This window comes from Sarcophilus harrisii, chromosome 2 (assembly GCF_902635505.1).
Source record: "Sarcophilus harrisii chromosome 2, mSarHar1.11, whole genome shotgun sequence".
Classification (NCBI taxonomy): Eukaryota; Metazoa; Chordata; class Mammalia; order Dasyuromorphia; family Dasyuridae; genus Sarcophilus; species Sarcophilus harrisii.
Window position 1 is genome coordinate 486696442 of NC_045427.1, and position 15619 is coordinate 486712060.

A 15619-nucleotide genomic window follows, 5' to 3' on the forward strand; every position below is an offset into this window, starting at 1 on the left:
CTGGGAATTGGGAATTTCGGAACAAAATCCCAGCTAAATCTCTCTGTCATGTCTTCATTTTTTCCCCCTTTTCCTCTTCTCTCTTCTTGTTAAAACAACATCTTTGAAGACTAAAACAAATCAATGGAGTGATTTTGCTCCCTTGCCTTTCTCCTGACTTTCTGAAGATCTTTTCCCCCTACCCCCATCCAAATAATCCCTCCTCTTTCCTTTCCTCCTCTCTTCCCCCCCCCCCCCCCCCCAACTCCAAGTCAAGGGACCTTCTCATGCTGTCTGTTCGTCCGTACCTGGACCAGGTGCTCCTGAAGGAAAATATGGATAGCTTCTGTCTTGGCTTTGGACTGGGTAAGTTTTTGGTTTTTCTTTTTTCAAATAGACAACTTCATCAATGTTGCAAAGCAGGATGCACATGGACTACAAACCCGAAGCTTTCCATGCATCTATCTCCTATGTATGACGCCTAGATAAGATAGCAGTGGCAAAATGGAAAGAGTCAGAACAGGGTTCAAATCCCAGACCTGTCACTTACAGCTGTGTATCTTTGGGAAAGGCATTTTTACTATCCTTGGGCCTTAACTTGCTTTTCTGTAAAATGAGAAAATTGAATTCTATGACCTCTAAGTTTCCTTCTGAATCTAAATTTAGGATCCTATGTTATTGTTAGGGGTCCTAAATGAAAATTAAGGGGAATGGGGGCAGCTAGGTTGTGCAGTGGAAAGAGCACCAGCTCTGAAGTCAGGAGGACCTGAGTTCAAATCTGGTCTCAGACACTTAATACTGCTTAGCTTTGTGACCCTGGGCAAGTTACTTAACCCCAATAACCTCAACAAAAAAAAAAAAAAAAAAAAAGAAAGAAAGAAAGAAAAAGAAAAGAAAGAAAGAAGGAAAGAAAATTAAGGGGAATGGGAACAGAAACAGGAAGGAGCAAATTCAAGGAAGAATAATAGTGGGGAAGAAGATATTCAGGGTTAGGATGCTATTTCTTAGCTGAAACTGTCATTTACAAACAATTTTTGGTAGGTCTCAGTAGCTTTGCACTTATATAATTTTCCCCTAAATTTCAGGATTATTTTGTAAATGTTCACTAAACATTAGGCAGTACCACAGTCCATTGGTGGATCCATTTTCCAAACTGGTAAAACAAGGCAAAGAGAAGGTCAGTATCCAAACAACCTCAAGGTAGTAGCAGAGCCAGGAGAGACTGCACCTGTGGTCTAGGCCACAGAAGCCAGAGTCCCTTAGGATTAAAAGCTTTCCAAGCCTCCCAAGGTATGGCTGGGTACAGAAGGACCAAAGTTGCCCTAAGAGAGCCAGCTCTTCAGGGATATCCCAAACCTGACACATCCAATTTGAGGTCTTGCTCTGCAAAGTCAGCAAGACATTGAGGTTTATGTTTTCTCTAGCTTTGTTGCTCCCTCTTGAAGACTACCAGATCCCTACATGAGGCTTGGGGCCTGGAGGGACTTGTAAGGGAAGTTTGCAGGAGAACTTGGTCCCCAGACCTAATGCATTTTGCTCCAAACACATTTCCCCTTGATTTTTAAAACTCATGTCTGGATTACAGAGCCCATCCGTCTGTTTTTAATTTATTCACACTAAACTCATCAGAATGTTCTTGGGTAACCGCTGTTTGATGTCACCAAATGCTGCTGAACCTCCTTTTGCCTTTTATCTGAGGAAGAGGAAGCCAGGATTTTGCCAAAAGAAAACAGGATGAGTCAATCCTTACGATCTGAGATGAAATCGACATCCAGGTCCAAGTGGTCTCAAGATTCAATATGAGGCATTTTCCAGGCTCATTGGAAGCTCTCTATTAGACATCTCAGGCTTAGCTTGGCTGCTGGTAAAATTGTACTTAATAAGCACGGGCTGGAACCCTGGATGGATGGATAGTACTTATGATGATGGTGATGATGGTGGCATCATTTATATAACCTTATCATGTTTCAGGCATTGGGCTTCTCTTTAGAAATATTATCTCATTTGTCCCCAAAAAGAACCCTAGGGAGTAGGTGTTATTATTATTCCCATTTTATAGCTGAGGAAATTAAGGTAGAATAAGTTTAAAGTTAAGTGACTTACCCAAGGTCACACAGCTGCTCCAGTGCTGGCATTCTGTCCCAACACAGGTATTGGTGCTACCCTCCAGCATCAGCATTTTACAGCGATTCATTGCCCTGAGAGAGAATGTTCAGGACCGGTTTCAATCAGACTTCTCTCAGATCTTATAGAATCGATATCAGTATCAGTTCCATCCTCTCGGGGTATGAGAGATGGCTGTTTTATGGGATAGCATTCATTTTTTTCCAGTGGTACTCTAGAGCACTTGGTGGATCAACCTGGAGAGCTAGAAGTTCCATATAGACGTCAGATTAAGGGGTAAATCCTAGATTGGAAGGTGATAATTTCTTTCTATTTACTTGTTATCAAGATGGCAAAAGGCTGATTATGTGAGGGAAGATGGTTGTGAGATATATGAGTAAAGTTCAAAACAATCACTCAATTGATTAATCTGTAAGGGAAATAAACAGACACTGTCAGAATTCCTGAGCAATTCCAGGTCCCGGGCCCAGATGCACCTGCCACCATCAACTGCAGGCTTTACAATCACCCCTTCCCACCATACAACAGCTGTTATAGAACATGCCCCAAATCAGTTTTCTCCCAGCCCTGAGCCTCCAGATTAGGGGCAAAGCCCCTAACAGCATTGTTTCTATGTCTACATAGAAGTAAACGAAAGCTAAAATATTCTCAATTGTTTTCAGTCCCCTGTGGCCAACCTCAATGAAAATGCATGATGACTTTGGCTCTGTCAGTGGGTAAGGGTTTCCTGGAGAACGAGGTGTAAAAAGGGTTGGAATATAGGTGCATCTACTGGGAAAGGGCATATTTCCAAGTCTCACAGCTAAGGAATGAGGGAAGAGGGAAGACTTTGTCAGATGTAACAGGGCCTGAGGCCTAGGACACCGCTCCATGGCCTGATTTCCCCGGGAGAGCCTCCTACCCAAATGGGGAAAGTCCTCAGTCAGTCCGCTTGTTATTCCTCCCTTCCATTCCTCCCACCCCCATCTTCCTTTGCTTCAACATGGGCAGCTGCCACGTCTGTTCTCCTTCTGCCCCACCCTCCTTTCTGTTCTTCTGTCAAAAGCCCTCGAGTTGGAGGGAAATGGATCCTGACAGCCCCCGTGTGAGCTTGGGCAATGAACTTGGGTCCCAGAGAAATAACTTTACCCTGTGTGTCTGGAGCCAGGAGATCATTAAGAGGAAATGTGAGATCTAGTGAGTCAGAGCTGGGACCTGCAGGGGTCGGATATATGTCGTCACTCAAGAAATCCCTTCCCATTCTTACTGTGATTTGGAAACTGATTCTTTCACTGTAACCTCCTCCCTTCAGTGCTTCCCAACCCCAATCTCACTAAACTCTGTGTTTCTTCTCAGGGAGGGCCCAAGGCAACTCTCTCTTTGCCCTCCTAAGGCTACACTTAATAGGAACTACACTAATAAGAGGGGAATGGTCTGAGGGCCCCCTACGGGATATGACCTCTGAATACCTGTGATGGTATCTTAATAACAAGGAGAATTGTCATACCTCAAATTCCCAGAGTATTTTGCCTCTGAAAAGTTTGGAACAGCTTGAGGGCATGGTTCTAGGAGTCCATAAAGATCCCCTATATTATAGATGGGAAAATAGAGATCTAGAAAGATTAAACTAAATAATCATGATCCCAAGACAAAAGAGAACTCAAATCTGGAGACCGGAGACCTATGTTCCTTCTCCCAGAAGACACTGTGTCTCAGTGTGAGATAGAGAAGAAGAAAAGACCTTCTAGCCTGACCTGGAGGACCTCAGTCAAGTTCTAAATTGCATGGTCAGAGGGAAAAAGAGATCGGTATTGGAAGGCCCATTAGAAAGGGAAGATTAAAGGGGCAGCTCCTTAGAGAAGTCCATTTGCCTTCATAGCCTAAAGTCCAGCTTTACCTCCTAAAAAAGTGAGACCCTTTTGGATTTTAAACTCTACTCTCAAAAGAAGAAGTCAGTTTAGTGCTGACCCTCCCCCTAAAGATGCATTCTTGGGCTCCCCCAGGGCAGGGGCCAGCTTGGGGGGTGTTGAAGAGGAGAACTTGAAAGAACATTAACCTATAATTTTCTGGCCAGAAAATCTCAGAATCAAAAGCTTGATAGGAACTGGGGACCAATTCAGAAGAGTCTCTGTCTCTTAATTGCCCCAGCCATTATGTCATCTGGGCTGGGTTGGCCAGATGCTAAGGTTGAGTCAATATCTTCCAATGAGGTGCCATTTGAGGGGTGCTGAAAGGTCCCTTACTTCCAAATATTTCACTAGAACTGCTGGAAAACCTAAAATTCCCATAATTTGGACTAAGGCACCGTGTCTCCAAAAGGCCTCTATTAAAATGTAAATGTTATTGGAGAGAGGTCACATTGAGGGCAGAGTGGGCTAGCTTCATTTCTCTATCCTAGCTCTTTTGTGTAACCATCAAATCAGGGACAAAGTACTGGGGTTCTGTGCTCTACAACTCAGCTTACCCACTGACCACTCAGAATTAGGCCCAGGGCATCCTGAATAAGGAGGCTGGAGAGTCACTAACATGAAGAGCTGATGGGGGTATTATTCAGGTCAGTCTGAGTCAGAAACCAAAGACGGTCACTATAGGAATAATCACGGATAATATTTATATAACACTTTACATTTATTATCTTATGTGATCCTGATAACAACCCTGCCAGGTAGGTGCAATTATCTTCCCCATTTTCCAGATGAGGAAACAGGCTGAGCGTAAGTGGCTTGTACAGTGTCACTGAGTGAGTATCTGATGAGAGATTCAAGCCCAGGCTTTCTAATTCCAAATCTACTACACTGTCTCATGGTCCACCCTGCCTCCTTAGAAAAGAAGAAGATGCAAGGGAGGCAGGATCCAAGAGGAACAGGTTGGAAAGACTGAGCCAGTTCTGGAGCAGAAGCTGAGTACTAAAAGGCAAGCAGTTATACTAAGGGGTCTTTCCTGGGAGATACAAGAACTTCTCAGAATGGTCAATTATCCTACTCCACTTCAAGTATGTTCTGAATGACCCTTAGCTTATAAAAGAGAATGTTTAGGATGTTTGCAATACTTTTGATCCTTCCTTATTCATGTTTTAACCATGGGTTTTAATCCCTAGCTGCCTTTCCAGCCATCTTTGTAGTCTTTCTTATCTGGGCATAGGACTAATACAAAAAAGAAGGAAGGAAGAAATGGAGGGAAGGAGGAAAGAGAAATGAAAGAGGCAGGAAGGAAGATATAAAGAGAGAAAAGAATGAAAGAAGAAAGAAAGCAAGAAAGGAAGGAAGGAAATGAGAAGGAAAGAAAAAAGGGAGAAATGAAGGAGGGGAGAAAAAGGAGGAAGGAAAGAGGAAAGAAGGAAAGATAAAAGGAATAGAAGGAGGGAGAAAAGGGAAGAAGGAAAGAAAAAGGAAGGGAGATATAAAAAGAAGCAAGGAATGAGAAAGAAGCAAGAAAAAAGGAAGGAATAAAAGAAGGAAGAAAGGAAGGAAGGAAAAATGGGTGGAAGGAAGGAAGGAAAAAAGGAAGGAAGGAAGAAAGAAAGAAAAAAGGAAGGAAAGAAAGGAGGAAAGAAAGAAAGAAAATGGGTCTGGTCATGAGCCTCCTCGCAGTCTCTTCCTCCTGCCTGCCCCACAGTGCCCAGAGACTCTCCATAAAAACTAGCTGAATTGATGAATTGATCCCAGTCCCCCAGCAGAAAAGCTTTCTCTACCAGCCCCACAGAACTGAAGCCAGAGAAAGAGAGAAATCAAAGCTGCGTTTGTTTGACTTTGAAAGTGTTCAGTCACACCCCCTTGAGAGTGACTCACAGAGTCTCCTGGGAGTCCCCACTAGTTGGAATCTTCCCCAGCAAAAATACTGAATATGGGGTTTCCCCAATACCTCCCAGTTCCACAACCATGCTGGCGTCCTGTCCCGTTCCCCTCCCCCCCGGAGCAGAAGGGGGCTGCGGGTTGTTCTTCCTTTGGGCTCCGTTTCTGAGCTCCAGATGACTCAGTGGAACTCAGATGCCCCTTTCACCCCCAGCAGTTAGCTGCGGGGCTTGGTGCATTGGCCCTGGTCCCGTGTGCTTCATTGTTTAGAGATGACGTCCCTAGCAGAAGACCTAGCATGGGGAGGAGTGGGGGGAGAGAATCAAGGCCTGTTGGCTCTATTTTTATACCTCTGTGTCTAGTACAACAGCCCTCATAAAAAAGGGTAGAATAATTCCTATCTCAAAGGAGTGCTGTGAGCTTTAATTAATGTTTCCAAGGGGTTTTAAAATCCTCGGATGAAGGACTCCTTATAAATGCTAAGTATTGCCATAAAAGAAAACTGCCTTGGGACCATAAGACTCATTTCAGAGAAGAGCAAATTGCTAATTGTTTGTAGTTGTTTTCTTTTTTTCCCCGTGTATTTAAATATATGTGTAATACAACGGACCATTTTACAGGTTGTTGGAAGCTGCTCTTTGGCGCCTGGGCTGATGTGGGGGAGTGGGGGCTTCAATTTAGCTCAGTTCAGGTGGGGTTTCCTAAATCATTGATGGTGTTCAAGTTATGCTAAGAGCTAGGCGGTTGGCACTAGAGGGGCTGATACAGTGAGAAACCCAGATTGGACTCGAGTCAAGAAGATCTGAATTCAATCTTGCTTCAGACGTTTGTCGGTAGTCATTTAACCTTTCTCAGCCTCAGTTTCTTTATCTGTAAAATGGGAAAAATAATAGTACCTGCTACACAGGGTTGTTTTGAGAATCGGATGAGATAACATGCAAAATACGATATAAAACTTAAAAGTGCTATGCAAATTCTAGCTATTAAAATGACTAAGGCAGCTTTGCAAATTAACTTGGGTCCACAGGAAAGCAACTGATTTTAATCTTAATCAAAATAGAAAACACGGCCTTCTGTCTTCTCTCCTCTCTGGCCCCATGCCCTGACTCCTGAAGCCTCAGAACTTTTTTTGGCCAAGCTACGGCTGGTCTCTGTATCATGATTAGAGCAGTGTTTGTCAGTTCCATTTGTTATGTGCTAAAGAGGCCAGCATGGAAGACTGAATTTCCATATCGAGGTCAGCTGAACAATGATTTCCAAATGCAAGGAGATTCCACTTTCCCACCTTCCCTGGGGAACGCCGAGTCTTTGTCCTGCCTCAGCTCCGCACTCAGAATCACAAGACCCAAATTCGAAGGCTGCCTTTACCACCTACTCATGATTTTGGACAACTTGGTGCAGGAGAAAGGGGACTGATTCTAGAGTCAGAGAACCCGAGTTCAAATCTCACCCCTGATGATATCCTTGGTGGGAATGGGACCATCGCTTAACAGTCCTGGGTCTCATTATCCTTATCTGTAAACTAAGCGGATTAGATCACAAAAGTCCCTTCTGCTTCTTAAAGCCCATGAGCTCATTTAGGCTCCCTAAGCCTCAGTTTCTTTATTTGTAAAATAGAGATAATGATCACCCCTCCTCTATTTACTTAACAGAACAGATGTGAGAACCAAATGAAAAAAACATAACAATAACAGTAGTAACAGAAATGTATGCAGGGTGTCCTCAGAATCTTGTCTAGTCATTTTTGCCAGATTCTTTGTGAGCCCTTTTTGGGCTCTTGGCAAAGATACTGCAGTGATTTGGCGTTTCTTTCTCCAGCTCATTTTACAGATGAGGAAACTGAGGCAAATAGGGTTAAGTGACTTGCCCAGGATCACACAGCTAAGAAATGACTGAGGCCTAATTGAAACTCAGGTTTTCCTGACTCCAGGTCTACACTCTATCCGCTGTTCCACTTCTTTAGCAGCTTAAAGTGTGCTATTCCTTTTTTTATTATAGCTTTTAATTGACAAAACATATGCATGGGTAGTTTTTCAACACTGATACAATTACTTACGTTCCAACTTTTCCCCTCTTTCCCTCACCCCCTCCCCTAGATTGCAGATAGTTCCATATATGTTAAATATATTAAAGTATATGTTAAATACATTATATGTATAAATATTTATATAGTTATCTTGTTGCACAAGAAAAATCGGATTTAGAAAGAAGGTAAAAATAACCTGGGAAGAAAAACAAAAATGCAAGCAAACAATAACAGAAAGGGTGAAAATGCTATGTTGTGGTCCAAGGTGTGTTATTCCTTAAGATTTACAAAGTATTTTGCATATATTATTCCGCTGAAGCCTCATTACTACTTCCATAAAGCGGCTATGACAGAAATTATTAGCACCATTTTACAGATATTATTATTGTTATTATCATCCCCCATCAAACCTATTAAAGGTTAAGTGACTTGCTGGGGTTTTAACCCAGCTAATAAGTGTTGGAGGGGAGATTTTAGCCCAGATCTTCCTAACCCTCAACCCTCCATTCAGGTGGGAGAATACTACAAAGCACTGTACCAAGGTAAGAACTGATCAGCGCTAAAATCAAATGAAGGGGGCAAGTCCAAAGACAAGAAAGAAGGTAATTATAAGTAATGACTGTGCAGCCAGTCTCTGCTCTTCTTTCTCCCTCTGCCTGTACTGGAGACATGTCATTAATACATTTCTTTCTCTTGTATTTCCCATTCTTCATGAGGAGCCTTGTTGATAACTAGAGCATTCTAATTCCATCTAGACTCAGTACAGAGGAATACTGGAGGCAAAGAGAGGAGCAGAGGCTGGCAGACAATTATGACCCATAAAGTTGGAGATAGCACTCCCATTGAAAAAAAAAAAACCCTTTGAAGTTACGAAATCTCTCTTGTCTCTTTCTGTCTCTGTCTCTGTCCCTTTCTGTCTCTCTCTCTCTCTCTCTCTCTCTCCCCCCTCTCTCTGTCTCTACCCCCTTTCTCTCCTTCCTCTTTGTCTCTGTCTCTCTCTGTCCCTCTATCTCTGTTTTTCTATATCTCTCCCTCTCTCTATCTCTTTCACTGTCTCTATTTATCTCTGCCCTTCTTTCTCTCTCTATCTCTGTATGTGTGTGTCTCTCTTCCTCACTATATACACATACACATATGTATATGTATGTGTGTATAAAACGTTTATAACCTCTATAGCTCAAGGTATACGTCCCTTGAGGGGGACAAGGTTAGGCAGACCAATTGGAGTGTGGCAGAAAAAAAGCACTAACGGGGAGTTCAGAAACGTGGCTCACTTCCGTCTCCGAGCCTCGGTTTCTCTATCTGTAACCTAAGGAATTGCACTAGAAGTTACATAAGGCCCTTTCCATCTCAGGCACTCTTGGGTTCTAGGGTCCCTTCCAGCTCTAAGGGCCTGGGACCTTTCTAAGGTCCCATCTTGATTGAGTGGCAGAGTTCAAACTAGATCCCAGCTCTCCTGGTTCTCAGGTCAGAGATTTGTGGTTTTGTTTTTTTCCACTAAACTTGTTGCCTCTCGCCCTGAAGATAGCCAATGACATGAGAGAGGAAGGGAGGGAATCAGCATTTATTAAGTGCCATTATCTGCCAGGTACTAAGTACTTTACAATTATTATTTCATTTGATCCTCACAACAACCCTGGAAGGTAGGTGCTGTTATTATCCAAATTTTACAGAAAAAGAAACTGAGACAGAAGTTAAATGTCCTGCCCAGGATCACAAAGTTAGTATCTGAGGCCAGCTTTGGACTCTTCCTGACTTCAAGCTCAGTGCTCTCTATCCACTGAGTCACTTAGCTGCTTCTATGATACTGTTCAATGCAGTTCTCTATGTCTCTCTTTTTCTCTCTCTCTCTGCCTCCCTCCTTCTCCCTCTCTTCCTTTTTAGTTTGCCTCTGTCTCTTTTCTCTCTCCTTTTCCTTTCTCTCCCCTCTTTTTCTTTTCTCTTTTCTCTTCCTCTCTTTTTTCTCTCTCCTTATTTCTCTTTTTTCTCTCCCCTATTCTATCTCATTCTCTCTCTCTCTCTCTCTCCCTTTCTCTCTGTCCCCTACACATGTACACACACACACACACACACACACACACACACAGAGAGAGAGAGAGAGAGAGAGAGTCAGGATTTCTTAGAATAGCATAAAAAAGATCAAAGTGCAAGCAGAGGGTTAAGATCCCTTCTGGAAATGTTTGGAAAATTAGGGATTATCCTTAGTACCTCACAATAGGTACATCCTGAATTGTTCATTCCCTTGGTTGTGTAGATAATAACTTGTATTTTCTTCCTAAGTCACTTTCTTTAACATTGTAGCCATCTACCCCAACACTTTCTCCTCAAGATACTACATAACTGGGAAATCATTCATGTTCTCAAAATTCCTCTCCTCAAAGCTGAATTTAGGTCATAAGACCATCAATCACAGCAACCTTTGTTCCTAACCACAGTGTTTTTATGATTTTTTTGACCTGAAATCTTATGACCCATTCAGAATCATCCTCCACAGTTATTGTTACTGTTGTTCAGGTGTTTCATTTGTCTCCAACTCTGTGATCCCATTTGGGGTTTTCCTGGCAAAGATACTAAAGTGTATCTTCTCCAACTCATATTTCATATTAGGAAACTGAGATAAATAGGGTTAAGTGATTTATCCAGGGTGACACAGCTAGAAAGTGTCTAAGACCAGATTTGAAGTAATAAAGATGAGTATTATTGACTCCAGGTCCAATGCTCTATCCACTGTACCACTTAATTGCTTTTACAGGTGCACATATATATGTATGCCTATTTAAATGTACTTTCATACATATATACATCCATACATATATGTATATACAGAAAGAGAGAGAGAGAGAGAGAGAGAGAGAGAGAGAGATACACATCTATCTGCTCTCATTTCTCCTAATTATGGTAATCCCTGCTAGGTTTCTTCACTTTGTGCTCTCTAGTGCTTCTAGCTGCCTCTGATAAGAGCTGAGAGCTGAAAAAAATTGATTGAGAGCTGAAAACAGTAATGAGATTAGACAATCCCATATTGTGGAGTCTTATGAGGAGAGGGAATATATGGAGACAACAGGCCCTTTCCTCTAATCCAGGCTGTGAATCAGAAGTGCTGAGCTCTGATTACACTGTTGATAGGAGCTTTCATGAACATAGATACCACTCACTGCTAGAAACCCCACTACTAGGACTAATCTAATTTAGCACTTAATGCTATGGTTGAAGTAAGCAGGCAACCAGGGAGTCAAGGAGTTAGGCAGGGAAATTTCATGGGAGAGACTGAGAGAGAGACATACATATATACAGATAATAGATCAATAGATAGAGTATTTATCACATGCTTACTCTATCGATGCCAAGGAATTGTGTTAAGTGCTAGAAATGCAAATATAAACTCTGTGTGTATGTGTGTACCTGATCTCAAGGATCTTACATTCTAATTGAAAATGATAATACGTAAAAGAAAGCTGGAAGTGTGGGGAGTGAAGGGGACTAGCACAGGGACAAAGTGGGAAAGTTGTAGAAACATGAACAGAACTGGGAAAGAAGTATGCTGAGGGGTCAAGAAAGACTTGGTCAAAGAGGTAAAATTTGAGTTAGATCTTGAGGAATGGGTAAGATTTGGAAGGAAAGAGAGGAAGAAAGGGGGAAATTCTAGATAAGAAAAAGGCAGGAAAAAAGGTTCTGGTGGTACTTTTCAGCATGATTTATGAATCTCACATCTTAGAACCTGAGAAACATCTTGAGACCTGAGTTCTCCAGGCATAAAGAACTGGTTTCTTCTTCTCCCTGGGCCTCAGTTTCCCCACCCATAAAATGAAGGAGTTGGAGTAGTTGATCTCCAAGCTCTCCTCCAGATTTGATATACTAAGATTCCTATCTATGAAGGTTTCAAAAACCAACCCAAACCAAAAAGAAAACCAAGGAGAGAATCATCTGAGCAACCAATCTTAGGAAAGGAGCTATCCATGGTTCTGAGGTGGCCAGGGCAACTTCTTTGATTCACCTGTCAAACTTGCCTATTACCTATTTCTCCTTTCCTCTTTGCAGCTTCAGTGATCTGGTCAGGCCATTTTTCTTATTGGTTGATAATTGTATTCTCAAAACTGAGTAGCCCTAACTTTCTTGGAATTGATTATTGCTTTATCTCTACTGCCACCTGAAAGTCTACTCTTAAGAGCTCAGATTCCCAATTCCCTAGTGATGAGATCTGGCACTCCTACAACACTGGCAAATTCATCTGTCCAGGATAGCTTAGATGTCTTTTTCCAAACTACTAAGTAATTTTCTGCAACTTGTTAGATTTTCTGAAAATATCTCAGGTCTCTTTCTGAAGAAGTGGTAGAGATGGGGAAGGAGAGATGTTTCTGGAGCTCTGATAAGCAAGTGTTAGATTCAGGAGACTATAAAACCAAAAAGATCTGCTCTAGTTGCTCCAGTGGTGTTTCATTTTGCAAAGACTCTCTAGTCTGCTTCTGTAGCCTCTTCCTACACATGCTACTTTGAGGATCTCATCTTCAGTTGGGAAAAACTGGATATTTACCAGTTTTGGTGGGAAGAAAGCAACAAAACCCAAAATTTCTCCTATGGTGATGAATGAAAAGATAGAGTGGAGCAAGGTCTCCTTTAAAAAAATTTTTTTAAAAAAGTCTAAGTAATTAAAAATGGAAAATATTCATTTTCCACAGGCATTAGAGAAATATTCTCTAGCTTTGTAGGAATGCATCTGGGATTAATAACTCTTGAACCAATAGCATTCATTATAAGAACTTTCTCCACCCAGTGTCCAATTTGCTATCCCAGAGATATAGCATAATTGGGAGAACATTAGGTTTGAAGTTGGATGATCTGGGTTCAAGACCTAGGTCTGCGACATCCTATCTGATTAATAGTAGAACTCGTTGTAGCTAAATCCTGGTAACCATGAAATCTTCCAAATCACTGCCTTTTTCTTACCTCTGATTCTAGCATATTTCTTACATTCTTAACCTGAGTCTAACCTGAAATTCCTTCACTATGTTTCAATTTGACATCCCTAAACCATCATAGAACAGAATATTTGAGCTGGATGGGATTTTAGACACAATCTAATTTAACTTCCTGCCTCCAATTGTTTTTACAGATGAGAAAATTATTTCTCAGTAAAACTGATTGATTCACCCATCATTACATGGCTAGCAAATAGCAGAGTCAGGATGTGGATTCATTTCTCCTCATTCCTTATCCAGTTCCATTCAACCCAGAAAAGCTTCTTACTCATCTTCATCCTATCATGCTGGCAAATGCTCTGAGTATTCTTTGACACATTTGCCAAGTATGCATGTGGAATTACACATATAAGGCACATTCTAATATTATCAAAGAAAATTAAGGGATGGGGTGAGAGTATTGGTCAGAGAGGGCATTGTCAGGAACTGGAAGGAACCTTCAGGTGGCAACAATTGCAACAATTGAATAGAGATATAATTTGGAGAGAGGCAAGATGAGAGAGGACCTAGGGGAGGAACACAAGCAGTTCAGCTTGTAAAGCAAAATCCCCTTTTCTGGAGAAAATGTCCTTGGGGTGTTAAACTGCCTGAGTGAACAACATTTCAGGGATTGGAGTGTCAGCTAATCGGAAACAGATTAAATGTCCTGCACATACTGATGGAATTAAATCTTAATAGTCTATGTGCCCAATCAAAGGCATCTGGATTCAAATAATGGAAACATGTTCCCAAAGTGCTTTCAGGTCTTCAACAACTTCCCCCTAAACCTAACCTGGACTGCTTCTTGCTAATTAAAACTATAGCAAGGACTGAGAGCCTCCAGCAGCTGGATTGGCATCTTCCAAAAGTAAATAAATAAAAGTATTAGATGCCCGCTGCTCATGGAGAAGTTGACACAGATTATGTTTGCTCATTGAGTGGAAGAGATTTCTGTAAATTTAATTATAATTTAAATATATAATATGTCACATCTGTAGGAGTGGTGTGTCTAGTGCATAATTACTTCAGAGTGCTATCTAAATGTGACACTTTGCAGTGCCTCAATGTGCACTGGGAGATTAATTTATGGCCCAGTAATAGGCTAAAACAGTATTTAAAGTCATTTTGCCCAATGTCCAATGAAGGAAAAATTGCAATAATAATTATTTAGCCATTCATTTTATTGCTTTTTAGCTTCTACTCTATTGTTCTGCCCCCATTCCCTCCTCTGTGTGATTCAGCAGCATGTCTGGTGGCCAGCCCCCAGCCCACTCTGCTGGCCCCTCTGCCATATGTATTCCTCTATTAACAGATGCATGACTCTCCTTTCATCCCTAATTTGGCAGCAACGTCACCCGATAAAGCATCAGTGCTGTGGTTTGGAGTCGGGAGAGCAGGGAAGATGAAAACCCCAGCTCAAACTGATCCTCATTAACTGAGTTAAAGCAGAATTTATTGGCCACTCAGGATCGTGAAGAATCCATTTCACCACCAGGCCTGGGGTTGCCAGAGAAAATCATTTTGCCCCCTCCAAGTCCCACAGTCTCCTGGAAGGTTTGTGACAGGAAAGCACAGGCAAAAACAAGGTACAGGAGGGTGGGGGAAGTATGGAGAGTGAGAGCATTAACCTCAGAGAAGGTAACTTTTTATTTTTATAGCCCTACTCTGCCCAGAATCAGCAGCAGTAGAAAGATAATAGTCACTGTCTTCTCAGGAAATCCATGTATAATTGCATAAAACCTTCACACCTCTAGCAGGAGATCATCAGTCACTGGTCTTGGATTTTTTTAAGGTCTCAATTATGAAGGGTGGAAATGGTTCCAAGTATGAAGGCTTAGAAACTTAGGAACAAAAGAGATGAGTAAAGCCTTGGAACTGAGGGGTTGCCAAGTTCTTTTCCATCATATCTTATACTGTTTGTGGGGAAGAGATTTTTAACTGGCTACTGGGATAACATGAGCATTACTCTGAGATCTTGCTAGGTCTCTAACCAGTCTGAACTAACCCTGGAAAGCTAGTATTAGAGATGGTTAAATGGCACAGCAGATAGAGCTTCGGGTCTAGAGTCAGGAAAAGCTGATTTCATATCGAGCTTCACACACTTACTAGTTGGGGGACCTTGTGCAAATCACTTCACCTCTGTTTACCTCAATTTCTTCAACTATAAAATGGGCACAATATTAGAAATTATATTGTTGTGAGGATCAAATAATATCATATTTGCAAAGTGTTTAGCACAATCCCAGGCACATAGTATGTGCATAATAAATATTTATTCCCTTTCTCCCCTTCCCCTTTAAAGGCATTGCTCCCCTTGGTTCTGATGGAGGTCTTCCTGTCAACTGAATGTGAGGGTGAAGGAGACAGCTGGGACTAGGCTTTTGAAATCGACTCCCAGAGATTTCTCGAATCTACACCTTAGTGAAGAAAAGGAACATTAATCTAGACTCACGGAGGGCTTGGTGCTGGCACACAACTGTCACCCTGACCCATCTTTTGTGGAGTTCTTGGTACAGCGTTTGGGAGAATGTAAGAGTAAACATCTAAGGCAGGTTCTGGGAACCTTGCCCCCACCAGGCTATGGTCACTTTAGCTTTGTCCTTCTCTGTGCTGCCCTGGCTGTTGAATACCTGGAAAAGATTATCAGGAAGCAGTATAAGGTGACTAACTATACTGCCCTCAGAAATCTGCATGTGGTCCATCGTTGGACTTTGTGTTGTTCAGGAATCAGGACATCACAAAGATTGTCTGTACAGGTATAATGA

General features: G+C 41.9%; 1 protein-coding gene across 1 annotated transcript in view; it reads left to right on the plus strand.

Annotated features, from left to right (window-relative positions):
- The first annotated feature begins 242 nt into the window (after positions 1–242).
- Positions 243–15619, plus strand: part of RXRA (retinoid X receptor alpha) — a 426208-nt gene continuing 410831 nt past the window's right edge. The window contains exon 1 of the mRNA XM_031954924.1: positions 243–345. Coding sequence (XP_031810784.1) covers positions 267–345 — 79 coding nt within the window. The 5' untranslated portion in view covers positions 243–266. The remainder of the gene's footprint in view (positions 346–15619) is intronic.